The sequence below is a fragment of the Cydia strobilella genome, chromosome 3, assembly GCF_947568885.1.
Source record: "Cydia strobilella chromosome 3, ilCydStro3.1, whole genome shotgun sequence".
NCBI classification, from domain to species: Eukaryota; Metazoa; Arthropoda; class Insecta; order Lepidoptera; family Tortricidae; genus Cydia; species Cydia strobilella.
The window spans coordinates 4,085,142-4,113,132 of NC_086043.1; the positions used below are offsets into that span (position 1 = coordinate 4,085,142).

A 27,991-nucleotide genomic window follows, 5' to 3' on the forward strand; every position below is an offset into this window, starting at 1 on the left:
CTTTGTAAACAAGACGTGCATTTATAATGGTGATCATCGTCAAGTGAATACACGAAAATATGAATTCGTAGGATGCTCGTGCGCTCGTTTAACTTTTGTTCTACGAAGCTCTACGAAATGACTACAACATGCTACGACAACATACGACGTAGTTTGCAATTCGTAGGATGCTCGTGCGCTCGTTTAACTTTTGTTCTACGAAGCTCTACGAAATGACTACAACATGCTACGAAAACATACGGCGTAGTTTGCAGTGTTGCTTTCAGCGCATTAATACAATTACGGCGCGATTCGGGAAATGAATTAGAGATTCACTAGATATGAAATAGTCAAGAAATGTGAAGTCCCACGGGAGGTACCTTATGGCGGTTGGAGCTTAGGCTATTATTAACGCCGCTCCAATTAATATTGGATGGCGCTTACGTCGCATAGCACCGCAATAATTTGCGACGCTATGGGACCAACCCCGAAATCGTTTCGAATACATTTTGGCTGGTCCATTTTCTATGGGAAGGTAATTTTTTTCTGCCAGGTAACATTATGCAATACAAAAATATGTCAAAAAACTTTCTGCAACACAATAGGGAACCACAGAAGAGCCCCGAAACACTGCAACAGTACCGAGCGACCCGAGCGTCAAGGTCCTTGGTCAAGACCGACGAATTAAGCCATAGTTCTCAGAGAAATAAGTATATTTCGAACAAGCTCGTACACTTGTAAAATAAAGTAAGCTGGGGCGGGAAGTTCGCGTACAGCGTACAAATACGGTACCGCCATGCTGTCCATATGCTGGAGCTTGAAGACGAGTTAAATCGTTTAATAGTTTTAAGTAAAAAATATTCCAAATTACCTTGTACCTACATATTCATACAATTTAAAATTATAGCGAAAAACTCAGTTGGCACATGGCTGACACTCCACTCGGAGTTTCGCATTGAAAAATTGCAGGGTTCCCTTACATTCCACGACTCTTCTCTTTCCGCACGACTCTAGCACTTTTATTTTTTGGGTTTTGTTTTGCAATTATAGTCTGTCAAGGGGCGTAGACGGAGAGAGTCATGCTGTCTTTGTCTTGCACTGGTGCTGGCGCCCAGAAGAAGGGGATGAGTGTAGTTTTTTTATTCTTTTTTACTGACAAAATTTGCTTGACCAACTATAATTTCACCTCAACTTTCACTATAAAAAATAAATCGTGATACCATTAAATAAAGAAGAAGCAAAAAACATTTCTTTTTTAGTGGCTGGTGTCAAATTTTTTTGATCCATACCAGCCAGGTGTTATTAACCATAGAGAATTTTTAGGCAAAAACCTTTAATTCCGCTCCAGACTACGTGGCGCGAAGCCGCGAACGCGAGTGTGGAGTCGATTTCGCTGATTAGCACACACAGTTACGTTTATTTAAAAGCCCCAAATGAAGTGCGTTTATCGCGCATTTCACAAAAACAACAATCGTGCGAAACACACATTAGCATACTAAACTGGAGTTAAGCAGCGTCGGAACGACAGTGAAAAGCTAGGCGAATGGGCGTCATTAGGACCAATCGTAACATTGTAGTAAAATTGTTTACGCGAAACATGCAATTTGTAAACAACTCCAGAGTATATAGCTCCATTTTGAGATTTATTGCTACGTGAGCAGCATTTTTTGGGAATTCTAGCAAAAAGTTTTCGTAAAGTTGCCGTGTTTACCTATTGACTTTTATTTTAAACTTCACCAATCTGCGATAGTTATATAGAAGTTAGACCACCGAAACATGTCGCGCGAGTGACAAAAAATACGCGAGTGAAACCGCTAAGTTAGTTAAGTTAGACCAAGACAAGTCTGCAACGACTTTGATAGCACACGCATTGTAAGTGTAGTGGTTCAATCCACCCTGATTCACCCTATCCTATTCTATAGTTGGTCAAGCAAATCTTGTCAGTAGAAAAAGGCGGCAAATTTTAAAAATGTAGACGCGAAGAGATATCGTCCCATAGAAAATTTGAATTTCGCGCCTTTTTCTACTTACAAGATTTGCTTCACCAACTATAATAGGAAATATTTTTTTTAGCACAAACTAGCACAAACAGTAAACAAACCGCCTTGATGCATCAATAAAATCAATATAAAATCATATAAAATCATGAATCTAGTATAACTGGATCGGTCATGAGGAGTGGGGGAAAATGACCGAACGGGATAGTCTTATGTATCTTTCAGTAGGAGTAGCAGAGAAAGCGCTGTTATTGTTTGTCCTTGTCATAGTTTCACTTTTCCACCGCTGCCACAACCGAGGTTGTGGCAAACAAATAAGTACGTGACATGTCATGTTTGTTCGTTGCTTGTTTAATTATCGTTGTTTTGTATGAAATTGTGCTTTCTCTTATGAAATATAGTGATGGTTAGCGTTTTGAATGCTTGAACTTTGATGAAATACTGGTGAATTTTTCTGTAATCGGCTGTAATAGCCGCTCTGAGCAAAAATATGAGATCATAACCTTTCACACGTAAGTACGGTATTTTACACCTTCCTCTTAACGCAATATGTGAGAATAACATCGTAAAATTACGTTACACTCAAAGCAATGTAGAATCAAACGATTTCAATAAAAATATCACAATTATTTACGCAAATTAAGAAAACATTATTTGTAAAATTATCCGCCCAAATTACGTAGGTAGGTAGGAGTCTGAGGTCAGCCATTTTTAAACTTCTTCTTAATTTAGCTGCATAACAATCATGTTAGGGATACCAGATGAAAATATCATAATTTTATGGGTAATTTTGACCTCGAAGTTTTTTCGTACTTCTAATTCAAAAAAATAAATAAACAAATGTTGTGAAGATTAAATGTGGTGTACATTAATTGGTGTGATTGCGATTTGTGATTTCTTTAAATTAAAACCCATAATACATTTTATTTTACGTTTTATTTACTAAACATGTTTAGTTTTGTACCACCTGCGCGAATTATAGGAGCTATTTCATTGTTTATACGCCTAAAAAGAACGGCCCATTGACATTTTATTTAACAATTTTTAATACCGTCAAACAAGCTAACTTTGCCTCCAGGGTAATCGCCCCAACGTGATATCAAATATTGGGGTAATTTTTACCAATATGGTATCCCCACGTTTATGACGTCATCTATGTCTATCCCTTACGGGCGCACGCGTATAGCTGGTCTATGTAATGCTAGGTCTATGTATAAAATCAATATCATATTTATATATTTGTATTATAGTACCTACCTGGTACATTTGGCGGCAACGAATTGTCTCGTGTAAACCAATTCTAATTTTTTACAAGCTTTTAAACTTGTAGCTCGAATGTTATTTTTATGCTGACGTCAAATTAGCGGTGACACTTCACTCAAGTACTGACAGCAGTGACAGCAGTGGTGAACTGAACTGAACGGCGATTGTTCATGGCGGTGTTTGCTTGCAAAATTATAAAGATTGTGTTTATACAACAAAATGAATCAAACTCTAAATGTGGACCAGCTGAATTCAGCTCTTAATTCGCTTCGAACGTTACGATCAAGCGTCAGCCATGTTTTCGAAACGCTATCAAATGGCTTGCGAGCCGACCACGGCGAAGATGGTAAAGATAAATTCCTTTTGGAGCTGCAAGAACTTCTGAATAATGTAAATATTAACTTGAGAGATTTAGATCAGACCGTAAACGGTCTCCCGGTGCCTACAACACTCACATTAAATTTGGGGAACACGACATACCTCAGCCAAGAAACTACGCAAGAGCGTCAAGCGTACTACACGCAGTTAGTCAACAGCTACAAATGGACTGACAAAGTGCACGAGTACAGTTCCTTCGCCCACACATTGTTAAGCCAGAACTCTCTAAAACGCTCGTACATAAACTCCGGCAACACCAAGAGACGCGGCAAACTACAAAGCAACCATAACGTAGCACCAGTCCAGGTCGATCAAGTCATCAATAACATCGATAGATCCTACAATGACATGAAAATAACTATCTCCCGCCCATTCGCGAGCAACGCTGTTGTTCAAATCAATTTGAGTCATGTTTTAAAAGCTGTTGTTGCATTTAAAGGACTGCTCATGGAATGGGTGATGGTTAAAGGGTATGGTGAAACTCTGGATTTGTGGACGGAATCTCGACACCATGTCTTCAGGAAGGTAACAGAGAATGCTCATGCAGCTATGCTTCATTTTTACTCTCCAACATTGCCAGACTTAGCGGTGCGTTCGTTTATGACATGGTTGCATAGTTACGTGAACCTGTTTAGTGAGCCTTGTAAGAGATGCTCATGCCACCTGCACCACACGTCGCTGCTGCCACCGGCGTGGCGCGACTTCCGCACGCTGGAACCGTTCCACGATGAATGCAAACAATAGTCTTTGTGGTATTGAACGAGAGAGTTGGGAAAAGACTTGTTGCGTTAAGTCTCGTTCAATATAAGAATATGTAGTGTAATGAGGGGACTGTGTAACTACCAGCAGGATTGTGATCATACTGTTCCAGTTCATAACACTTAAGAGTGAATGAACCAACTAATTAATTGATATGTCAATGGACATTGTCTTTATCTCATCATTATATTTACCACAAAGGAAATAATATGTATTTCCATAATATTTGCTAAGTAACAGTTAAAAAGTATTTAAGGGATATTTGGAATTACAGTGAAATCTCGATAATCTGGCACTTTGATGGTCCAATATACCCAGTAATCACTAAAATTGAGGCACAAATGATCATTATATGTCCTAATTTACTATGTGCGCTTACATTATCAAACTTCAATCTCTTTATAAATGGCTAAGTTCCAGATAACAGTAGAATTTTCTTTGAATTTAGTATTTTTGTAAAATATATTTCTGACACATCAAAATAATACACAGATTTGCTCTAACTTCCACTAATCCGCCTCTTGTGTGTCAGCATTAGTGGCAGATTAGTGAGATTGTACTGTATGTGTAAAATTATACCAATTTTATTGCATAGTATTCTTATATATTTGCATATCATTAATTAGAGATAATTAAGAATATAAGGTTAATGTGGCCAAATCCGTCTGTAAGAAATTCTGTACACAAGAGTACTTTTCTTATTTTTTTGCAACAGCAGACAATAGTGCACACTGAACACCTACTTTTGACTGCTAAAACTAAAAGCCATCACTGCTTTGTCAATGAAGATAACACTCATGTATTATTATTTGGAAAAGCTTATGTACTTACGAAATTTCAAACTGATTTGGCCAGATTGCCATATGCCTATATCACTTTTCATCTGTAATAATTTATTTATTTTTATTTTATTGGTTCAAAAAATTACACAGCATTACAGTAGATACTGGTAGGTACTAATGCACTGCGAAATTTAGGACAGAAAATAATACATACAAACAGCATACAATCTGGGACTAGGTATGACAATTTTAGTTTTTTTATTTTTATTTACATAATATTGGGACTTCTCATTTAAAGCATGGTCCTAGCTGCAAAATTGCATACCCATTTTATGAATCAATTCCATTCATAACTTCGGCACTTGGAAATGCACTTTCGCAGCTTAAAGAACATAATAAGATAGATTAGTGAATTAAAAACTTGAAATGAAGAAAAAAAACTTTTTATTTAACATAAACATCAAGTCTCAGCATACTTCCCAAACATTCTACTCTACACAAACGGTTTACTCAAAGCTATAGTGTGATCCACACTGCAAGCTACTTTTAGGACATGTGCGCCAACCGCCACTTTCATGGGAAAATGCTGGTCCTTACAATGACCTAAGCCTAAACAGCCATGTCTGTTTCTTCCCCACATGTAAAGGTCCCCATTATTGGTGATGGCTGCTAGGTGTCCGATACCGCAGACCACTTGCTGGACCATGCATTCGGGGTTGAATTCGTTGCGACCGAAGAAGGCTGGCGGTATTAGCTTGGGTTTGGTGCTGTTGGATACGTTGGGGCCGAGACCTAGTAGACCGTAACCCCATACGAAGACGTCGCCTTGTTCTGAAACAGCATATTTTTAAACATTAATAACGGGTCACTCAAGTATTTTAAGTCGAAAAGTCGGTATCGGTCGGTCGGGGTCGGAGTCGGTATGTCTGTGTCTCACGGAAGTTTTGTTATTAAAACAGCATATTTTTTTTTATTGTAGCTCTTAAATGAGACACTTTCACATCAAACCAAACCAAAGTGAATAGAATTCGATATATTTCAATACACAGAAGGCGTGGCGCAGGCATGACGTCGTTTCAAAACGTTTTCATACAAAACGTACAAAGGCAAGGTGTCGTGAATTATACTCAAGCGGCGCGCCGCATGTCGCCTTCGTACATTTTGTATGAAAACGTTTTGAAGTATAATTCACGAGATGCCGCTTTTCTACATTTTGGTATGAAAACTTAGGTGGCAACGCCGCGCACCCGCGACCAATGGCGTTGCTATGCAATATAGAATGTAAGTACTGTAACATAAGGTTCAAACTCGTTTGACTAGTAAGACGCAATCTGCCTCCCGCGGTGTGAATCGTACATTAATTAATCGTTGTTTAGTTTTGTTTTAGAGCCACTCGAATAAACATTGGCTTGGCCTGATCTTGAAATTCAAGTAAGCAATGTCAGATCAATCAAAGCATTTTCAGATTGTCCGATCCATTTTAGATGGTCGGGTGATCCTTGGAGAAAAGCAGCTGCTATGGCATCAAGTCCTTTTTTTACTTCTTTGTGGTCGTATCCGATATCGGATTGGACGGAACGCTCTTACGGACAGATGGGCCATAAGGACTGGACACCAAAGATTGTAATAAGCATGCATAAATACTTGGATATTTACCATTAGCAATAAGACAGAAGGAGCCTCCGCTAGCTATATCGACGATTTTGCCCAGTCCTCGAGTGAAACTGTACAATGCATAGGACATATTCACTTGCTGGTGCTGTGTCGCCATTGGGACTTGTCCGTACTCAGAGTTGCCCCAACCAAAAAGCTCTCCTTTATCTGAAAGACAAAATACTTAGAATAGAAACTAATGAAAAACTCGAACATATCTAGGTATGTTAAGAGTAACATTCAAACTTGATAATCATGACTTTCAAATATAAAATTATATCCATTTAATTTATTCAAAAACCTCGAAAAGTTCGAAAACGATTCCCTACTGAAATTGTATTGTATTGAAAAGAAAGAAGAGGCGCCGGCTTTGAATCAACCCCCAAGGGTATTCCGCGAACCACTTCGTTCGTTCGTTCGTATATTTACCTACCTCAATATCACTAATAAGAGCGATTAAAAGCATATAAAAAAAGTTACTATTTTCATGGTAGGTAAGCACCCTGTGTGGCTACCACCAGTTTGGCACTGACATAAACGCTATCGAGAATGTAACTTACTTTCTATGCATCTCGCTCGTACTCGCATATTAGTGCGAGCAAGATGTATAACAAGTAAATTACGTAGACGTCAGCGTATATGTCAGTTTTGACACTGTCAGTGACACATGGTACGGGTACTGATCCCAACTTACCACTAAGCGCCAACACGCAGTCCCCAGTCGAAGCCACCTTGACGATCCTCTCGCTTGTGATGTCCCCCTTCACCTGGGCAGGCGCACTAGTGTTGTCATACGTCCCGAGACCTGTCTGACCGTCCGCGCCCCACCCGCACGCCCACACTCGCCCCGATTCTGTTATGAACAGACTGAAATATTTTCAAACTGAAGTATTGTGTTGGAGTCAAAACAAAAAAAAATTGAAAAATACTCTGACAAGCCAACTTTGTTAGTAGAAAAAGGCGCAAAATCCAATATTTGTATGGGAGCCCAATCCTTCGCGCCTGCATTTTTCATTTTTTTGCCACCGTTTTCTACTGACAACGCTTGCTTGCCAAAGCAAGCTTTGTCAGCTTGACCAGACCAACGTCGCGGGCCAGTACGCATGTCTATTAGTGCTTTTAGACTGAAAGCCATAATCATAATCATTTATTTTTCCATAAAAAGGGTTCCACATAGATATTATAAAAGTTTTTAGCTGTTTTGTGCATATAAATTAACCCAGGTGAGTTTTGATGCAATCATATTTATAGAGAAAACTGTAGGGGGCAGGATCCATCTATTCTGTTTATTAGCTCAGTGTATTGTCAAGTTGAAGTTTCCGATTTTGGCCACAACGTGGCAGACCCTCCAACGCTAGGGGGCATGGGGGCCCTTACAGGCAGCACCTACTTATCGATGTCAAGATTTTCTATTCAGGCGTCCGAGGGATGCCCCCAATGCTTACGGTCCCTATTCTACTTTAATCGAAATATTTTATACTAATTTTATCCACGGTTTGTGATGCAGAACTAACCAAAAATATGGACTTCAAGAGTTGTAACATAGAATGAAGCATCTAAATAAAACTTACGTGTGATCTTGCCCGCAGCACACATTCGTGATTCTCTCCTTGCCCAGACTGCGTATGTTATATGTCACCATGCTTCCTTTGTATTCCTCGTTACTGTTGATTTTTCGGCCGCACTGGCCATACGCGTTGTTCCCTAATGTGTATGCTCCTTCTGCGTCTGTCAGTATTACTGTATGGGCTCTACCGGCTGCTAGGCCAATTATCTGTAATTACAGTTACAAAAAAAAATTAAGATCATCATGCCTGGAATATTATCAATAACTGATAGTGTTAGGTTTTTGGGGAGACTTGGTGCCCTAAATTATAAAGTTATATTAAATTTGATATAGATCTAAAATAGCAATTCTAACTCTACTATGTTGTCAAAAAGAGAACATCAGTGATTGGGTCCTTTTAGGACAGTTTATTATATTTATTGGTTATTGGCAATTAATTACGGCTTTATAATTTAGGTGATGTCTTCCCAGTCTCCCTTACCTACTAAAGATAACTTGGTGGAACAAGAACTACAATATATTATCAGTAGACCAAGCTTGGAAAATGTCTCCAAAGTCTACCTTGCTAATTAGTTGATTTCCAACAAGTTTAAGCTCAAAACAATGGTTGATATTATGTAACTAACTACCCCCACACCCTAGCTTATCGAAGCAGGGTTTAAAATTATTCTTATTAAACAAAAGCTCTACTTACTTTAGTTTCTAAAGATTTATAAGCTACATAAATGGGTGCCGGGCTCAATAGCAGCTCCAGTGGATGTCCCATGCGCGGCGCATGATAGCCAATCTGTGAATCTGTGTTGATGCCCATACCAAACACTTTGTGCTGTTCACTGGTCTTTACCGAAGACACTGTGAACCCGTAGCCACATGCTATATCTGTTACCTGTAACATTAGTTAATTTCAATTAGATCGTGGAGGATTCTTTGTGGAAAACAAGTGTATATGATATTTGAATTCATTTCAATTTTTAGATTATAGTTTTATTGGTAACATTCAGAAATTGACATACAAATGTATGGATATAAGTTAGATGTAATGAACTGTTTGAAATATCTGACATTTTAACTTAACACATTCAATTCAGTGGCGGTAACGGCTATAGCCGTACTTGCCAATTGAGTAAGTATCGAAAGTACCGCCGCGAAACGTGTTAAAGATATAAAAATATTATATCGTCGCTGCGCGTACAAAAGTCGCCATGTGTTTTTAACCTACTTTACAGGAGACACAAAAAACTGTTTATTTCGATAATTATTGGACATAAATGAATCAATATTTTGTGACAAAAGTATTTGCACTTTAACATACATTAAGGAATTACATGAAAAAATATTTCAGTTTTAATAATATGAAAAAAATACTTTTTCATAAATATGTCACATAGCGAGTTTTGTTTGGGTCATAAATAACCTCTAAGTGTCTTACCATTACATGGTTAGATTTAATTGTTAAGGACCCTATACATTTTTTGCTCTTTATCGTCACATGGCTATTTAATAATATGATGTGAGCGTTCAATAAAACAGAAAAAAATGCTATGTAAGTCAATATAATTGAATTTTATTCGTGACTTAATAATCTACGTACTTTTTTATTATAACTATTACTTTATGATCAATTTGTTTCAGTCAATATCTTTGAACTAAATATGTTTACCTAGGTAACTCATTTAAATTGGTTTGATAATTATTTGCCAGCCCAATAAGTAATCAAATAATATACATATATACGAAGCAAGGAGAAAAACGATAAAAAACTATTTTTTCTAGTTTTGTAATCAAAATGTTGCCTTTAAAATCTTGAAATGTAAAAAGTCTCATCTCTTTAAGGACTCTCTTCTTCCTGCCCTTATCCCACGTTATGTGGGGTCGGCACAACAAGTTTTTCTCTTCCATTCTCCTCTATCTTTGGTCACCTCAGCACTCACTCCTTTCTTTCTCATATCCTCTTTCACACAATCCATCCATCGTTTTTTGGGTCTACCATCCGCTCTCCGTCCATCAGCATTCATCCCTAACATTGTTTTGCCTATGTGACATTCATCTTTCCTCGTTACATGCCCATACCACGGCGCGAACCTATATACTACTCCTCATCTTCTCCGTTACCGGTGCTACTTTCAAACTTCCCCTTATATACTTATTCAACAGTCAAATATCAAATGACAGTCTTATAATGGACTGTCATTGGTTTTCTCCTGCATTGCTTTATTAAGTAAGTAATCACAGTGAAGTTAGGTTGTTTTCATGATTCAAGTTGTCAAAAAATGGGTGATAATTAGAGGCTCTGGTACTCGCCGATGCGCACAGGGAGAGGGTCAGGTGCAGGGCCCTAAATTAATTCCCTGCACCCGATGAACTGCCGAGGACTCGTCAACAAGGGCACGAACGGATGCAGCAAAGCTAGAAGGACAAGAAGGACTTTCGCTATGGATCTCATACCATAGAGGCACACTGCAGTCAAGAATGCAATCGTTGGGCCGTAGAGTGTCGCACCATGACGGCGGCTCTTGGATTAGGGAACGTTTCGCTGCGCAACGTATTAATGACTATGTTGGGCAGCGAAAGGAAATGGAACGCAGTTGCCTTCTTCTGCTACACCGTCATTTCAAGGAAGGAGGCCGCGGAAACGGAGCGTGAGAGTAGGAGCTGAAGACGCGCACCCGAACCGGCGCAGACGGCGGTGAAGAAGATGGGCACAATTTGCTGTCCGCCTAAACCCCTAGCAGGGCCAGCGGGCTGTGGGGGTCCGCACCAGGGACCGGCCCGCTATCCCTTATCGGGGTTTACCTTACCTTAAGGGTATTGCATACGAAACCCTTTGTTTTGGTTTTAAAAACCCTTATATAAAGCTACCACATTTGAGTAATCGGTAGCCCAAATACCCTTACAAAACCCTTATCATCCGCTCACCAACACCTTGCATATTGCTTATAAGGGTTAGCCTTATAAAGGGCTTCCCTTTTAGCATATAAGCGTGCTAATTTAAGTCGTCTACCTTGTTCATAAAGCACACATTACTTCGAATCCGAGCGATCGTCGGCGGCAACGGCGGCGTTCTTTGACTAGGCACGTATTTCTTTCCTTTTCATACACTACCGTAGATATATACTAATCCTGTCTCTTTCACGCAAAGGGAAACCTTTATAAAAAGCGCTTAAAGATAAGGGTAACCCTTATTAAGAGCAAGCTTTATTTTTGGTTAGCTTTTCGGTAAGGGTTAGTCAAAGGTAAGGGTATGAATGGGCTTGCAGTTCAAAAGGGAAAGTCTTTCAATGTGTTAGCCGTGTTTAAGTGTCGCCCATTGAAAGGGTTTTATCGCGGAAAGGGTTGTCCGGTCCCTGGTCCGCACTACACGGCGCTACACGATTGGCAGTGGGTCAAGCGTCAATGACTCTCCTTTCCAGCGGTGTGGGTACTCCGGAGTAAGATAAGCCAGGGCCGCTGGAAGGAGTAGAATCTCAGGCATCCCGCACCTCCTTGAAAACGGCCAGAAGGGTGAGCGCCGGAGTGGCTTTTAGTGGGTATATCTCCTTTTCTCCTCTTACTAGGAGAGGATGGTTGCAGGAGGGTGTCCCACATATCCAAATGCCTCCCCAAGCCGGAGGGCCTTTGTCAACAAAAAAAAAAGATTATTAAGGAATTTCAAAAAGTTGAGTTTTAAATAATTTCCGAAATAAACCTGCAATCAATTAAAAGTCGGGCTTTTGAAAATATAGGCAAAAAATATTAAGGTCAACTCTTCTTCCTCGCGTTATCCAGGCATTTTGCCACGGTTCATGGGACCCTGGGGTCTGCTTGACAACAGAACTAATCATAATATTGTCTTCGGTTACCGCGATAGTTACTCATGAAATAAAACTATGAAAACGGATTATATCGCGTATATTGAATTTATACTACATCCCGACGGGTGACCCGTTGACCACGAACGCTGTAAAGAGTTCGAAACGTCGGGATGTAGTATAAATTCAATATACGCGATATAATCCGTTTTCATAGTTTTATTTCAACAGAACTAATCCCTAGTTTTTACGAAAGCGACTGCCATCTGACCTTCCAAACCAGAGGGGAAACTAGGCCTTATTGGGATTAGTCCGGTTTCCTCACTATGTTTTCCTTCACCGAAAAGTGACTGGTAAATATCAAATGATATTTCGTACATAACTTCCGAAAAACTCATTGGTACGAGCGTGGGTTTGAACCCGCGACCTCCGGATTGAAAGTCGCACGCTCTTACAGTTAGGCCACTAGCGCTTCACATGAAATAATCATGTTTAGTAGGGACCTGTATACAACTTGAGGGTAGATAATAGTTTAATATACGGTAGACTCGATTGTTATAAGAAAATCCCGCTATGTATAGTAAAACGCACAGTCTAGAAACATAACATCGACTGCAACTAGTATAAAAATATAGCTATCTGCGAGAAACTACATATCGGGAGCAAGTGCATCTAATCATTTTTAAATAAACTTGTAGAAAATATCGCTATGTGTCAAGCATCACATAGCGAGCACACTTCTGTAATTGCTGTTCAAATAAGCTAATGTAGTTATGTGATTTATTCCAGTTAGCGATTATAGGAAGAGCATTCATTGTATGGGCGTCACATACCTACATTTGATAAATCCTTAAATATTGAAATAAGCGCCACGCTGTTTTTGGAGCATATGCATATAGAAATAAGGTTCAAAATGGCATCAAAACCGAAAAATCGTAAAAAATCACATAGCGACTTTTGTACGCGCAGCGACGATATATACTTGAACCTTCACCAGTGGCGTAGCGTGAACTAATCTAGCCGTGGGCGAAGTCGCATCTGCAAGGCCCTTTTCTTCCACTGTGCCCGAAGGGGCCTCGTGCGACGCGAGGCCCCCCTTGGGGCGCGAGGCCGTGGGCGACGGCCCACTTCGCCCACGCCTAGCTACGCCACTGACCTTCACTGATGAAAAGCTTATCAAGTTGAAGACAACAAACTTGATCTATTATAGAGTAACAAAATATTGATACATACATCAAATCTTTCTGCGAAACTAGACCTCATGGGGTACCAAGCCAACGAAAAATTGTTCTTGTAGGCTTTCTTTCCTCGCTTCTTGCCCCGTGGCATGTGAATGCCCAAGGCTCCGGTCTCCGCCAGGCCCCATACATATACCCTCCGGTCTGAGCTCTTGCTCAATGGGTACTGAAAAACTGGAAGAAATTGTATGTATGTAAACTTTATTGTACAAAATAACAGGTTCAAAATTCAAAAAAATATTTTGCAAGTAGGGGTCAAGGGCTCTTTTACAAGTCAATACAACAGTTACAAATTCAACAGCCAATTACTGGGTCAAGGGCATAAATATATATACATTCCAAGTTTCAAAAATATGTATACGCTCTTACACCTTAGACCAGGGGTCGGCAACAGGCCTCACTGGCTATTTTGTATGTAATTTTGACAACTTCGTTAACTACTATGTGGCCCTTGGCTGCTAAAAGGTTGCCGACCCCTGCCTTAGGCAATAAAGTCATGTTCACATATTTTTGAGCCATTTGTCTGTATCGATACTTTTGACTTCGACTACATTACATTATAACAATCTTAAAATAAATAATTATTACAATATAACAGAGATGTAAGAAATGTATGTAGTCTCTATGGTTAATGAAATTTATATTAAAGGAACAACCATTGATTGTCTTGGCGAGGGCGCTTTTCCAGTTAGATTTTAGGTAATTATTTGAATAGCATGAATAACAACTAGAATGGAGAACAATTTATTAACAGCTAGAATATCACAGCATTCATTCACATAAAAAAGAAATTAAGTTTTTTCTAAACATACTTGGTAATTCTTCTTCTGTGGACGTCGGTATTTTCTTTTTAGTTGTGCCGTAAGCCCTAGGTGCTAGGGCGCTAAAGTTTCTATTACGCAATAATTTTATTAAAGCTTGCATTTTAGTGTAAAGTTATTCACATCACGTTTTATATTTATTTATGCAATTTAAAATTTGTATCACAGAGTACAATACTAGAGGTTATGTTATGCACTGACAGGGTGACAGGTTTGACTACTTTGACTTGACAGTCTTGACACTGACAGTTGCATTTCGTTTTACGCAGCGGTTGTCTACTCAAAAAAAGTTCTTCTATAGTTTGTCAAAGGACTGTCTCATTTCAAACAGAGACAGAGACAATCATACTATCTAAATCTTAGAAGATATAACCAAACGGAGACGCCTTGTCTGTAATTTTGTGTACAAAGTGCCGACTTTTGCGGGGGAGGGGAACGTCAAATGTATACGTAACGTAAAAATAGCCATGTCAGATAAACGTCAGTCCATACATTATGTATGACCATTGGCCGACTATTGTCGACAGAGGGGAACGCCTGTTTGGTTATATCCTCTAAGTTCTAAATAAAAGTGAACCTAATTCAATCAACACCATATTTATTTTAATATTATTATAATGACTGAAATAGCATAAAACACATTTACTTTATCTTAGACAGCAAATTAGCTCTAAACTGTGTGTTTTGGAACAGTGCTTTGATGAGGCTTCTGAGTTCTTCTGTTTTGAAGTGAACGCCCAGCGGGCCTTTGCCATCATTCCAGTGGTTGTCAATGTCCTTCAGAGAACCGCCAAGGACAAAGATGAGTTCTTGCAGCTTGATCCAGGATTTGACGTGCTCTTCCACATCAATAGGTTTCTGAAAATTTAATTACAAGTTGCTATAGGGTATTTGACTACTAGTCAAATCAGTTTCCTTTTTTCGAACTGTCAAAACGATTTTGCTGCTAGGGAATTTATATGAAACACTAGCATGTGACGTCACAATGAAATTAACTACTCTTTGTAGTTTTATAAGGGTTTTAAAATATAAACTGTGTCTATGACGTTTACGTTTCTCTATTAATCTTCTGGTGCTTTATTTCATGCATGGTGTAAAATAATTTATTTTAAATACAGTAAAATACCCTATTGCGAATAACACAGGGTGCGGTTAGTTATTCGAGAGTGAGTAAAGTTGCAATATAACGACATACGAGGACAGGCGCAGGAAGAAGCTAGTACAGTCTGCATCAAATATATAGTGACGGCCAAAGTGGCCAAATATATCAGGGTGGCCATTATTTATTTATTTTTATTTCATCTAATGCTAACAAAATGTGTCATATTTGTTTACATTATTTGCCATTTCTAATAAACTCCACTTTAGGTTTCATAATAAGATAAGAACGTGTACTGCAAAACTAATGAGTCAGTGATTAAAGGCTAGTATTAGTTGTTCTGATATATTTGGCCACTTTGGCCCTCACTGTAGTGTTTACAGTAAACTAAGAAATGTCTCAGATCACATGTAATCTTCGGCAAAGGCAAAGCCGAGGTCGACAATCATGTGATCTGAGGCTTTCTTATTTTACTGGCCAAGGATTGTATACTGTAGTTGGTCAAGCAAATCTTGTAAGTAGAAAAAGGCGCGAAAATCAAATTTTATATGGGACGATATCCCTTTGCGCCTACATTTTTTTTAATTTGCCGCCTTTTTCTACTGACAAGATTTGCTTGACCAGCTATATATTTCTGCTTACCACACTGGAAAGCGGTTTAGCGCAGTGGACCGAAAGTTGACGCTTTTCGGATGGAGGAAAATAAAAATAATCAATCATGTCACCTGAAACAGCTGTGGGGCTTTCTGCACGACGAGCGTGTACATATCAGTGAGCTGCGTGGCCATCTCCATGGAGATGTCTTCGACGGTGCACACGCGGTGAATGAGTTCCTCTACGAACATGTTCACAAGTGTTGCCATCAACCTGAAAAGGAAAATTAATGGTTATTCGTGTCACAGTACACAACAGAATACAATTATTATGATATAGAGTGTGACAGTACAACCTACACAACAAAACAACAAAAAGAGATTTGACAAATTTAGGTATTAGACAAAATAAATATAAAACAATAAAAAAAGGATTTTTTCACATCACCTATTCGAAAAGGGAACTTTTCTTCCCTGCTAGGAGGGATCAAAGTGGCACTTTTCTGTTCAAGGACATTTTTTGCCAGTATGAAATATTGACACAAAGACATGAAATTAGTATGCATATAATCGATTACAATTTCTTTATAATCGATTACGTGCATACAATTTTTCTAGCTTAAATAATATTTTGTTGTAATTGTAAACAATAAATGTAATTAACGTATTTTAAATTAATTAATATCATATTTAAATTAAGTAAATTAATTAATTAGCGTAATATTTACAAAGAAACGTAAAAAAACTTTAGTTTAATAATTTAATTTTTATTTTGAGATTTTAGGTCTCCTTAAACGCAGCCATACTTGTTTATGCAATTTAAAAAGTTTTGTACAAATATTTCACAAAGCATTATGCGGTTCTGTATTCTGTATAAATTTGTAAATACTTAGTTTAAATCAATAATAATGGGCCTTTTCATCTGTGTCAGATTTTTTAAGCAGCATCCCGGTAACGACACTAATAATAATAAATATAAGTTATATCAGTCTTCATAGTGTTCTTCCGAAGATTTGGTTCAGAGGGGTAAGAGCTAATTTGTTATCAGAAAAATCTACAAAAATAATGTAATTGATTTTCATTGTATCATTTTAGTTGTTTGCTGTTGTTTTTGAAAAGATATTAGGTACATAATTATGAGCTGTAGGTACTTTTAATTTGTCAGTACAGTCACGTCTGAAAATATTGATACGGACAAAGTGCCAGAAGTGTGTACCTATACCAAAGATAGATATAACTCCGTAATAGATGGATACAGTCTAAGGAAAAAACGTGCCTCGAAAATCAAGAAAATTTGATTCTCGTTCAGAGGGCGCTACTAGTTTTGGCCTACAGTCGTATAGATGGCGTTGACGGTTTCGTTTATTTAACAATTTTAACGCATATCAGTGAAAGAACATGGGTCAAAATCATAAAAATAATTAATGCAAATAAAAAAAATCATTTATCTTTATTTAAATACATTCTATCGTGTTTTTATAAATCTTCATTTTTAGTTTTAAAGTGTGTCGACAGATGGCAGTGAATTTACTGGGGTTACAAAATTTACTATGACAGTACCGCTCTAGTATAAGTTACTCTATGCCTATACTAAGGTCGTGTATACATATTTTTGGCACTTTGTCTGTATCGATCTTTGCTTAAAATAATAATGTTTTGAAACCTAGTATATGTAAGTATGTAATTTCCTCATAGGTGATGTGAAAAGCAGTATGTGTCACATGGTAGCAAAATTATTTTCACCTTGGGCGTTAACTCTTGAATCCCTCACTACGCTCAGGATTCTATGTTAGAATCCCTCGCTACGCTCAGGATTCTATTATAGAATCCTTCGCTTCGTTTAGGATTCAATTGTACGCCCTCGCCGTAAATATGTCATTTTGCTCCCTTGTGACACAATCTACTATTATACCCTACCAACGACGCAATGCAGAGATGCGAGAAACTACTGAAATTAACATGCAAACTCGACCCAAAAAAGGGGGTTGAAAATTTGTACAGAAAATATGTAAAATACCGTCATTGACAGTGAGCATAATTGATAACTGACCTGACTTATTGCAAATACATAAGCTCTATCGATGGTTAGGTAATAACCTCGTGAACACGTTGTAGGGCAGCACGCCGATACAAACGTTCTTGAGCAGTTGTAGTTGTCGCAGGCTCTGACGAATCGCTGCCTCCGCGTCGTCACCGAGGACATCCTTCATCGCCATGTTGTTCAGATCTGCCATCTTATATCAGCCTGTATGGTATGGACTCATAGATTAGATTGGGTATCGAACCTTGTGAACACGTTGTAGGGCAGCACGCCGATCCACACGTTCTTAAGCAGTTGTAGTTGTCGCAGGCTCTGACGAATCGCCGCCTCCGCGTCGTCACCGAGGACATCCTTCATCGCCATGTTGTTCAGATCTGAGGAAATTATGTCAATGTCAGAAGATGAATGAAGAATGGTAGTAGTATAGTAGATTTCATTCATCCTTGTGATTTGTCAATAATTCGATGTTATGGTTAGAATACAAACAAGTTAATACAAATTAAATCCTTGCTTAAAATTCTTCACAAGCTGGGAAAAGGTTTTACCAGAAGAGCGTATGTTGTCGAGTATCTGCGCGCGCTGCTGCCGCATATGCGCCGCTAGATGTGTGTGAGCGAGAGCGCGCAGCTGCTGTACGTGGTCCACGAAGCTGACTGGATATTGCATGCGCCGGCCTTCCATCAGGATCAGCCACTTGTCACCAAAGGTTTGCAGGTGGTGCGCTAGGAACATGCAGTTGTTGTGGAACAACGCTGAAAGGCCAGATGACAGGAATGTTTAATTAAAAATCTTTGTCTCAAAGTTGCACCCAGTTGGTCGGTGTAACTGGTGATGTAACTGTAGAGGCTTATAAACTCTTGTGTTGAATGACTGACTGACATACATAACAAGAATCAGTTTACGGCAAACTAACTCGGATGACATCAACACCAACACTGAACTGAACAGATTGTTCACATAAAATAATGGGGGCAGTCCATAAAGGCATTAAATACTGATAAAGCCAAACTAAGGACTATTTGATGTGATTAAAGTTTAAATTAAATATTCTAATAAGTTTTAGAATTCATTTAAAATACTGATTTTATTAGGATGGCAAAGCCTTACTTTAGTTAAATGTCTCAAATGATCAATTATTTTGCATACACAAACCACTCAGTGCTTTGTTATAAAATTTACCTAAAATAAGCCTTTAAGCACTGAGTAAATAAAGCTATAATAGTAATAAAAAAATAACAAAACACTAAAATAACTTTGGGATACTAACCAACATACTGAGGAATGGTCTGCAGATAATTCTCATGATGATAAGGTACCACAGCATCATACAACTCAAACACAAGCCTTGTTGTGTTATACAGCTTCTTGGAGACCACGTCCGAGCACTGCACCGCCTGCTCCATCATCACATATACCAAGTCGAGCAACTCTTGAGCCGTCTTTGATATCATGCACCGGGGAAAATAGAACAAGCTTTTAGGTAGCGTCTCGTCAAACACTTTTAAGGCCTCCTCTGTACTTTTATCTAACTTTGAGGTGCTCGGTGTCTCTTGGTCCTCTGGTATACTTTCCACACCAATAGACATTGTCACGCTCAAATCTTTCAGCATAATAGCTCTGGCTGTCTCAAGAAAGTACTGACTGGACTTGTTAGCAAACAGTATGTCAATATCTTTCATATAAGCTAATAATGAGTATTTATCCTTATAAAAGAATTTCACCATTGAAAGGAACCGCTGGAAATCCTCTATTTCTGCAGTTATCTTGCCATAGGTTTGCAAGTCATTTAAATTATTTGGTATAGTGTCTAAAAGGCAATCTTTGACAAGTATATCAATGAATTCTACAGCAACTGTCTCACCTATTAGTGTCATCAGAGTCATGTGATAGTCAAAGTCTACATTTAATTTGTTACTCAGAAAATGGAAGAGTATCCTCAAGTTAGCTATGACATTGTCGTAAGGAGGGTTCTTCTGTTTGTGGTTAATTGTTATGCTAACTTGATCATCAGTTTCTGCATAAACTGTGCAGTCAAAGTGTATAATTGGTTCTAAAACATCTTTTAAAAGAAACTGGGATACATGTTTAACCTTTTCCATTAGTCTCTTGCACTTGCAGAGCGCATTTAATGCATCAACAACTACAAGTCTCTCGTCCATGTTGAAAGTAATGGTAACTTCAGTTTTCTTGGACCCACTCTTAATCTTGTAAGCTATCATCCTATCCCATAACGTGTACAAGTCACGCAGCAGGCTCTCTAATATTAATTGTGCATTTTGTTTAGTGGTGTTGTAAATGTCCAGGCTTGTGAACCCCTCTGCCGGGTTCTCTAAGAACTGCAGCAAGTCATATACAGATTCACAAGCACGGTTGAAGCTTTTATCAACCCTGCCTGATTCGAATTCTTTAACGTAGTTCCCACAAGTGACTACATCATAGATTAGGTTAATGGCAAAGTTTACGGTTTGTAATTCTTTGGTCAGCTGATTCTGTTTGTCTATTGCCTGAAGTATGTCTGCAATCGTTTCCCCTTCTATCTCCTCCCTGCAGGCTTCCATCTCCTGCAAAAGGGCACCACTCTCGGCACACAGCTCATTGCTCTCAGTAACGATTGCCGATATGTCATAGTTGGCATTGCTAAGGAAGTCTCTAGTGTCACCTTTGAGCTTTTCTAATTCTTTGTTGATAAGTTGAATTTTATCTGAAGGTTTCCAAGTGTTACATTCAGTGCTATCGAAAATAGTTTGCAAAAGTGTATCTATATTGTAATCTGCCATTTTTAGTTTTTTCTTTTGGATCTGTCCTTCTTAATACTGGGTTCAGGATACCTGTCTCTTTTGGGGGACCTGTGTCGAGAGTGCTTGTGAGCGGCCCGCGAGCTGTGGTACTTGTTTGAGCTCACCGCATTCCGCAGCGTATTAACGAGAAAGCGTTTGTTCGTTTTCTGCTGGGGTCCTCTGACCCAACCGGAAGGGCCCACGATTTCGGCTCTTGCTGCCCCTTGGACCGCTTCCCGCATCAGTTCCTCAACGGCTAATCTGAAAGTGTACGTCCAGATATAAATCTAACTGGAAATCAATCGGTATACAGCCAGTAAATGGAAATTGTGTTACTTCTCTAGTGTTTCGTCGTCTAATGGTTCTTGTTCCGGTTTTTTGGTAGTATCTTCCTGCTCGGTCATAGTTTAATTGAGTGCTAAGATAAATTGAACACTATACTACTTATTATATAAAGAAAGCTTAAATTAATTCAGACATTTTCGCCTGATATCATCTTTAATCGCTTTCGAACAAGAAATACAAACACGTATTTTTGACACATGTAAAATCGCGTTCATTGACATTGACTAATCAAAAAAAGAATAACCTTTCACAACGAATTACTGCCAGAAACTTTACTACCTGGAAAATTCATTGGCGTATAATTGAAAAAATTATATCTATTATAACTAAAAGATCGCAATCAATTTGAGAAATGAAAATTTATTTATTTATTTATTTTTAGTGTGTTAATAATGTTAATATTTAGGGTATAGTTGGTCAAAGGACTGTCTCATTTCAAACATAGACAGAGAGAATAATACTATCTTTGTCTTACACTAGTACTAGCACCCAAAAGAAAAGGATGAGTATAGTTTTTTTATATATACTGTTTTATAAGCAACTTACATGCAACTCAATAAAAAATGTAGTCTGTTTAGCCATTTCTATCAGTAGAAAAAGTGGCAACTTTAAAAGAAATTAGGCGGGGTTATCATCTCAGAAAATTTGAATTTCGCGCCTTTTTCTACTGACAGTTGTTTGACCGGTTATATCTGACGAGCCATCCATGAGTGAATGTGATCGCCACCATAGGGTAATTATTTTTGTGTGCTGGCAAGAAGATTGGTTGCGTGGAGTGAAACGTCAGCCACGTACATTCGGCTGTCAGTCAACGTAACCTTTCTCATTTCTCATTTATTGTGTATTAAAATAAGCTCGATAACAGGTAATGCTTGTAAATTGTGCATTTTAATTTCCTTTTGTGTACAATATCATCCCTGGTCTGTGTTACAGTGATGAATTACAGTAGTTTCATTTATAAATTCTCAGTTTTCGTTTACACATCAATAACGGTACCAAAATTTTCTTATTATAGATAAAATGTCTGCGAAACTGTTGTCGCTCGTGCTGATCATCGCCGCGGCGGTGACGGCCGATGAGGAGACGGCGGCGGCGCGCCTGCTGGTGTCCAAGCAAGTGTTGAACAAGTACTTGGTCGAGGACATGGATATTCTGATTAAGTACACGCTGTACAACGTCGGGACGGCACCGGCAGTGGACGTGAAGCTTGTGGACAACGGGTTCCACCCGGACGTGTTCACGGTGGTGGGCGGGCAGCTGACGGCGCAGATCGACCGCATCCCGCCGCAGACGAACGTGTCGCACGTTGTGACCGTGCGCTCCAACCGTTACGGATACTTCAATTTCACGTCGGCTGAGATCACCTACAAGCCCACCGAAGACGCTACTGAGGTGAGTTTTGTACACTAGTTATGTAGATATGGAGAGCCATATGTACTTAAATAGGGCAAATATTAAACATTTTTGATGATAATTTTTTAAAATGATCATCATACTTGAATTTATTAAATTAAATTAAAATGATCATTTTACTTGAATTTATTAAATAAGCAAATGTAATGTATAGTAGAAAATAGGACGGCGGTTTGGATCTGGACTGCGGTCCCCCATTTGGTGACCCCCTGAGCCACACCGTACAAAACCACTGTAATTCTAATGCTTCAACAATAGTAACTCAGATAATGTAGTAATTTAAAAAAAATTCAAACATTTAAAATTTAAATGGTTGTGTATATTCTTAGTGTGACCACTTTTATTGTTAACTACTTTTTGCTCCCAATATCTTTAATATGGAACTTATCAAAATGAGTGATAATAATAAGCCCACACAAGTGGCTTACCAAAGGGGTCTGATTAAATGAATTAAATCATCTTACTAGATTGTAATAAATTAATATGAAAATAAAAATCATTCCCACCAAACATTCCTTTTCGGCCAAAAAAACTGCCGATTGTTTAGTCGCGCCGTAACTAAATTTTTTAATAGTGTCCAACTAAACAGATGTTTTTTGGTTTCGGCATAAAAATTATATTCGGTTTCATTTTTAGTTTACAAGTAAACTAATATATTTCATTTATTTTCAGCTCCAACACGCCATCAGCAGCTCCCCCGGCGAGGGCGCCATCGTAGCGCACAAGGACTTCGACCGCAAGTTCTCCTCCCACATCCTGGACTGGGCCGCGTTTGCTGTCATGACCCTGCCCTCACTCGCCATCCCCTTCGGCCTCTGGTGGTCCTCCAAGACCAAGTACGAGAAACTCAGTAAACCTAAGAAGAATCATTAGATAGGTTCAAATTCACCGGAGGATGAAAGTTTTCAATTAATTTTTCGTCACTGCAAACGCGGCGAATTTCAAAGTTATATATTATATACAATAATAATTTTGTGCATTTATAGTAACGAGAAAAGTCGTTGAAAATTTTCATCTTTAGGTACCCAGAAAGACAGGTCTAAAGAAATCGCGTAAATAATTATTGAAGCTTACACTTTAGGGTGGGCTTTTTGTGTTTATTTATTTGATTTGAAGGCTATGGGTAAATTTTTAGATATATGGATAATTGATTCAAGTTGTTAGATGCTCTGATATTAAAGCGTTTCATGGAATAGGAAAGAAAGATATGCCAAAACCAGTAAACTATTGGGGCAAGTGATTTGCTTATTACTTTATCAACTGAAGTACAGTCGCCATCAAATATATCGGAGCGGCCAAGGCGCTCGCAAATATCTGAACACGCCTCTATTGTCACGGCGCTAGAGTGCATGTTCAGATATTGTGAACACCTCAGCCGCTCCGATATATCTGATGGCGACTGTACACTTTGTTACCATTGACATGTATCTCCTGAAACTTCTATCTATATAGTTAGAAAGCATTTACAATTAAATTAGACTAAGGCAGTCATTATTGTGATCATTGCTAATGTTGTATATGAATTAGTTAGAAATCATGTCTTGTTGTCGTAGAAATAAAGTTTAAATTAGGTTGTCTTTGGTGAATATTGTTGTGCTTGTATTGTTACGAATATGTTTATTGCTATCATTTGTAAATTAATTACTAAATTACCGAATTAGAACGCTGTTTTGTGGTGATGGATAATATAGATTTCTAGTTAATTAATTTAAATGCATCATTAGCAGTGGTTAGTCTCATCACTTCACTTGTTCATCCGCCATTTTTACATTGTTATTAATTTATAAAGTATGAACAATAAAAGATAATTTTACTGTCTTGAATATATTTTGATTTGAAACTCCCTAGCATACCCTATATAGATGCCACGCGAAGAACAACTGCAACAAGCAACTGCCAACTTTTGCATAGATGGTGCCATCATAGCTTGCCCCTTTTCCTAAGAGAGGTAACTCAGTTGACTAACCCTGGATCGCGCAAGTGGCCCTAAGTGGTTGAGGTGTTCAAAATGATCTTGACAACTTTGTTGTTACGAGAACAAGAGCGTGTGTAGATTATTTTGAACCTTTGCAACTGAATGCATAAATAATAACAGCCAAACTTAGGTATAGTGATGACTTGTGACATTTTTTTTAACTTGTTTTATGGTTTTAAGTTTCCGTCCGAGGTGCTGTCAAATTTAACCCTTTGACTGCCAAATACGTCAACTGAAGCGCACAGCTACATTCCAATATCAAATATTTGTGCTTTCCGATCCGACTAGGTTCACGATGACGCGCCGCACACAATTGGCTTGGCGTTCAAAGGGTAAAATTCGGTACGCCGATACTATATATTCATGAAAGCGGCCATTTAGGTAACGAGGGTAGTTTCTCGCTCCCCCTGCCGCCACCGGCGCCCGCGCCGAGTCATCGGGGGCGGAGCGTTGCGGCCCGCAGTCTGCGCCGGTCCGTCACCGTCAACGCAAGCTCCTGATGACACTTCTCGGTACAGAGTGAAACATGTCGAGCGTTTTTCGACTTAATATACGTGAGTGTCCCGTTATTAATATATTTAATATCAAGATTGTCAATTAGGTATTTTTACATTTAATTTACAGTGATAATATTAAATAATAACGAATTGACGACGACCGACGCGTCATCTAAGCTTGTGGATTCGGCTTTCATTAAGACTTAATATTAAGAGGCCCACTGACTATCAGTCCGCCGGACGATATCGGCCTGTCAGTTATTCGGAACTGTCAAATAATCATCATGGCGGGCTGATCATCAAAATATAATACTCGTACACCATTAATGAGATGAGCGAATCGATCGACCTAGTATCACAAATATTTTATAGGATTTCCTATAGTTCGTATCTTGTTAAAAAAAATTACATACTTGTTTTTATGAACCTAAAATAGAAAAGTAACCCTTTCACTGCCATTCTTTATATGCGAAGTTCACTGACACAACACGTACACCATTGGGTTAAAAGGCTAATGTAGGTAATCCTTATTTGAAATAATATTTGCTGGAATCTGTAACGTATAAAATGGCATAGAGTGGTACCTAAACCAACGTTCGCGCGCGGGCGTGGATAAATGCACATCTAATGTAATTACCGCCTTATCATTTTTTTTCATGGTTATACTCCCACTTATTATTATTACGACTAGGTATCTAAGTACAGTCGCCATCAGATATATCGGAGCGGCCGAGGTGTTCACAATATCTGAACACGCACTCTAACGCCTTGACAATAGAGGCGTGTTCAAATATTTGTGAGCGCCTTGGCCGCTCCGATATATCTGATGGCGACTGTACATTCCTGACTTCATTTTGCGGCAACAGCTTAGCTCAGTGCGATCTACCCGCTACCTAACGCTTTTTAGAGTTCCGTACCCAAAGGGTAAAAACGGTAAAAACCAAAGATAGATATAACATAACTCCGTAATAGATGGATACAGTCTAAGGAAAAACGTGCCTCGAAAATCAAGAAAATTTGACTCGATCAGAGGGCGCTACTAGCTTTGGCCTACTCTCGTATAGATGGCGTTGACGGTTTCGTTTGTTATTTAACAATTTTAACGCATATTAGTGAAAGAACATGGGTCAAAATCATAAAAATAATTAATGCAAATAAAAAAAAATCATTTATCCATATATAAATACATTTTATCGTATTTTTATAAATCTTCATTTTTAGTTTTAAAGTGTGTCGATAGATGGCAGTGAATTTACAATGGTTACAAAATTTACTATGACAGTACCGCTCTAGTATAAGTTACTCTATGCTATTACTAAGACTCCGCTGTCCGGCTGTCACCAGGCTGTATCTCATGAACCGTGATAGCTAGACAGTTGAAATTTTCACAGATGATGTATTTCTGTTGCCACTATAACAACAAATAAGAGTGTTATTGTATAAGATTTTCTTCTTTTTTAAACTTGTATGGTGCTGTATGTAGATTTATACAATAAACGTTTTCTATTCTATTCGAAATACTAAAAAGTACGGAACCCTCGGTGGGCGAGTCCGACTCGCACTTGGTCGGTTTTTAAATGGTTACAGACCGTTTGGTGCAATCGACCCTAAGTTACAATACAATAGAAAGATCACACAGTTACCTACTAAGAAAATTATGTTTTCCCAGGAAAATTTTGAAAACATTTGGTACTCAAGAGACGTCACGGTTATACAAATATACTGGTATCTCGCGGGCCTACCGCGAACATCGGAAATTTCGAGTATCTTTCTCTTTTACTCTATATATTTAACTTTTTCTAATTAGAGTGACAGAGATAGATAGTTGTTCCGCGGTTATAGCCCTGTTCGCCAAGCGTTGCATAATGAAGATTTTGTAGCGTGAACTGAAGTAACTAATCTTTAACATTTACAGGCTCATAACTCGGTAGTGAAAGCAATCACACTGAAGGCTGAACGCGTGACTCATATTAGTGGCCGACGGCCGTGGCACCGCCATCGCGTGTCTTTGCTTCTATTTCCAAACGTCTTACGTGACTAGTTTTAGTGCATTCAATAGTAGTACTTGTAGCTAGGAATTATGGTCGCATTGGCATAATCATCGAAGAAAAAAATGACTGAAATGACAAGACCAGTCTAGTAAACGGTCTGGGGATAATAAATCACATAGGTACCTATTAGGTATACCATAAAGTCTGTGGGTATACCTATCGTGAACACCGTGTATATTTGAGAACGAATTATTCGATGTATATGCCATTATTGTTTCTTCCTATTCGCGATTCTACACAATATGACTTCCACGCATCTGAATTTTATCACATGCGTTATTCTTCACAGTCAATATTTCTTCGCAATCTTGTTTCTTCCTATTCGCGATTCTACACAGTATGAATTCCACAGCTGAATTTTATCACATACGTTATTCTTCACAATCTTGTTTCTTCCTATTCGCGATTCTACACAATATGAATACGCGAATAGGAAGAAACGCGGGTCCGCGATCAAAACGCTTTCAATCCACCGACCGCGCTGAATGTGACATCGCGCCGCTCCGCAACGCTTCCGCATCAATGTGACGGAGCCTTAAAGGTGTTGCAAGTAATACCGAACTGAGATAATTAGTGTCGACGAGGCCTACTGGCATACTCTTATGCTCTTGGCCTTATATGCGGCAGGGTATGCTTTTTAATTTCTCATGCTCATGCTCTGAATGTGGGTCGTTGTTGTTCTAAGAGTGTGCAGAAAGTTAAACGTTTCTGCACTAGAGCATTTTACTTTCCCAATACTTACGTTTTTTTTTATCACGTAATTTTTTTCTTTAAGCCATTAAAATTTGATATTAAATGGATCCCCAGTAGCGTTTATACGTCATTATGACGTAATAATGCCGTCATTATGACGTCCCTGACGTCATTTTGCTACCTGGGATTGGTTGTACAATTTCCATTCATTCATGGAATGGCCAGTTAAATATAAATGCCCGTTCCATAAATCACAATACTTTTACCAAAATTGTGAGGTAA

General features: G+C 38.6%; 5 protein-coding genes across 6 annotated transcripts; 2 read left to right on the forward strand and 3 right to left on the reverse strand.

Moving 5' to 3' along the window:
• Positions 1-3,408: 3,408 nt before the first annotated feature.
• LOC134755674 (mediator of RNA polymerase II transcription subunit 27) lies at positions 3,409-5,236 on the forward strand. The gene has a single exon (XM_063692213.1). It carries the CDS (start codon positions 3,459-3,461, stop codon positions 4,359-4,361), a length of 903 nt encoding a protein of 300 aa, XP_063548283.1. The 5' UTR covers positions 3,409-3,458; the 3' UTR covers positions 4,362-5,236.
• Positions 5,237-5,585: 349 nt separating this feature from the next.
• LOC134755656 (RCC1-like G exchanging factor-like protein) lies at positions 5,586-14,433 on the reverse strand. Its single transcript, XM_063692187.1, has 7 exons — positions 14,217-14,433; positions 13,400-13,578; positions 9,073-9,264; positions 8,383-8,585; positions 7,506-7,678; positions 6,815-6,979; positions 5,586-5,989 (listed from the first exon to the last, which is right to left on the reverse strand). Exons 1-7 carry the CDS (start codon positions 14,326-14,328, stop codon positions 5,652-5,654), a joined length of 1,362 nt encoding a protein of 453 aa, XP_063548257.1. The 5' UTR covers positions 14,329-14,433; the 3' UTR covers positions 5,586-5,651.
• A 373-nt stretch (positions 14,434-14,806) lies between these two features.
• Positions 14,807-20,735, reverse strand: LOC134755643 (centromere/kinetochore protein zw10 homolog). 2 transcript variants are annotated; one of them, XM_063692169.1, is made up of 5 exons: positions 19,226-20,735; positions 18,504-18,710; positions 18,015-18,144; positions 16,050-16,191; positions 14,807-15,083 (listed from the first exon to the last, which is right to left on the reverse strand). In XM_063692169.1, the coding sequence occupies exons 1-5, from the start codon at positions 20,733-20,735 to the stop codon at positions 14,868-14,870; spliced, it is 2,205 nt and encodes a 734-aa protein (XP_063548239.1). In that variant the 3' UTR covers positions 14,807-14,867. The 2 variants fall into 2 exon arrangements, with proteins under 2 accessions (XP_063548239.1, XP_063548238.1); XM_063692168.1 differs by lacking the exon at positions 18,015-18,144 and adding an exon at positions 18,203-18,332.
• A 2-nt stretch (positions 20,736-20,737) lies between these two features.
• On the reverse strand, positions 20,738-21,311 carry LOC134755691 (protein POLR1D-like). The gene is made up of 2 exons (XM_063692239.1): positions 21,072-21,311; positions 20,738-20,996 (listed from the first exon to the last, which is right to left on the reverse strand). The coding sequence occupies exons 1-2, from the start codon at positions 21,137-21,139 to the stop codon at positions 20,738-20,740; spliced, it is 327 nt and encodes a 108-aa protein (XP_063548309.1). The 5' UTR covers positions 21,140-21,311.
• Positions 21,312-21,800: 489 nt separating this feature from the next.
• LOC134755610 (translocon-associated protein subunit beta) lies at positions 21,801-23,784 on the forward strand. The gene is made up of 3 exons (XM_063692099.1): positions 21,801-21,945; positions 22,096-22,472; positions 23,166-23,784. Exons 2-3 carry the CDS (start codon positions 22,101-22,103, stop codon positions 23,364-23,366), a joined length of 573 nt encoding a protein of 190 aa, XP_063548169.1. The 5' UTR covers positions 21,801-21,945; positions 22,096-22,100; the 3' UTR covers positions 23,367-23,784.
• The last annotated feature ends 4,207 nt before the right edge of the window (positions 23,785-27,991 follow it).

What these genes read in the sequence shown, in the direction of transcription:
- LOC134755674 (XM_063692213.1), top strand. Translation starts at nt 3,459, where the DNA reads ATGAATCAAACTCTAAATGTGGACCAGCTGAATTCAGCTCTTAATTCG.
- LOC134755656 (XM_063692187.1), bottom strand. Translation starts at nt 14,328, where the DNA reads ATGCAAGCTTTAATAAAATTATTGCGTAATAGAAACTTTAGCGCCCTA. An exon ending in CACAGAAGAAGAATTACCAA is followed by an intron (nt 13,579 to 14,216) that starts GTATGTTTAGAA and finishes AATTTCTTCCAG; the next exon opens with TTTTTCAGTACCCATTGAGC. An exon ending in CTTCTGTCTTATTGCTAATG is followed by an intron (nt 5,990 to 6,814) that starts GTAAATATCCAA and finishes ATGCTGTTTCAG; the next exon opens with AACAAGGCGACGTCTTCGTA.
- LOC134755643 (XM_063692169.1), bottom strand. Translation starts at nt 20,735, where the DNA reads ATGGCAGATTACAATATAGATACACTTTTGCAAACTATTTTCGATAGC. An exon ending in CGACAACATACGCTCTTCTG is followed by an intron (nt 18,145 to 18,503) that starts GTAAAACCTTTT and finishes ATAAGATGGCAG; the next exon opens with ATCTGAACAACATGGCGATG. An exon ending in CCCTACAACGTGTTCACGAG is followed by an intron (nt 16,192 to 18,014) that starts GTTATTACCTAA and finishes TTTCCTTTTCAG; the next exon opens with GTTGATGGCAACACTTGTGA.
- LOC134755691 (XM_063692239.1), bottom strand. Translation starts at nt 21,139, where the DNA reads ATGACCGAGCAGGAAGATACTACCAAAAAACCGGAACAAGAACCATTA. An exon ending in GACGACGAAACACTAGAGAA is followed by an intron (nt 20,997 to 21,071) that starts GTAACACAATTT and finishes GTACACTTTCAG; the next exon opens with ATTAGCCGTTGAGGAACTGA.
- LOC134755610 (XM_063692099.1), top strand. Translation starts at nt 22,101, where the DNA reads ATGTCTGCGAAACTGTTGTCGCTCGTGCTGATCATCGCCGCGGCGGTG. An exon ending in CCACCGAAGACGCTACTGAG is followed by an intron (nt 22,473 to 23,165) that starts GTGAGTTTTGTA and finishes ATTTATTTTCAG; the next exon opens with CTCCAACACGCCATCAGCAG.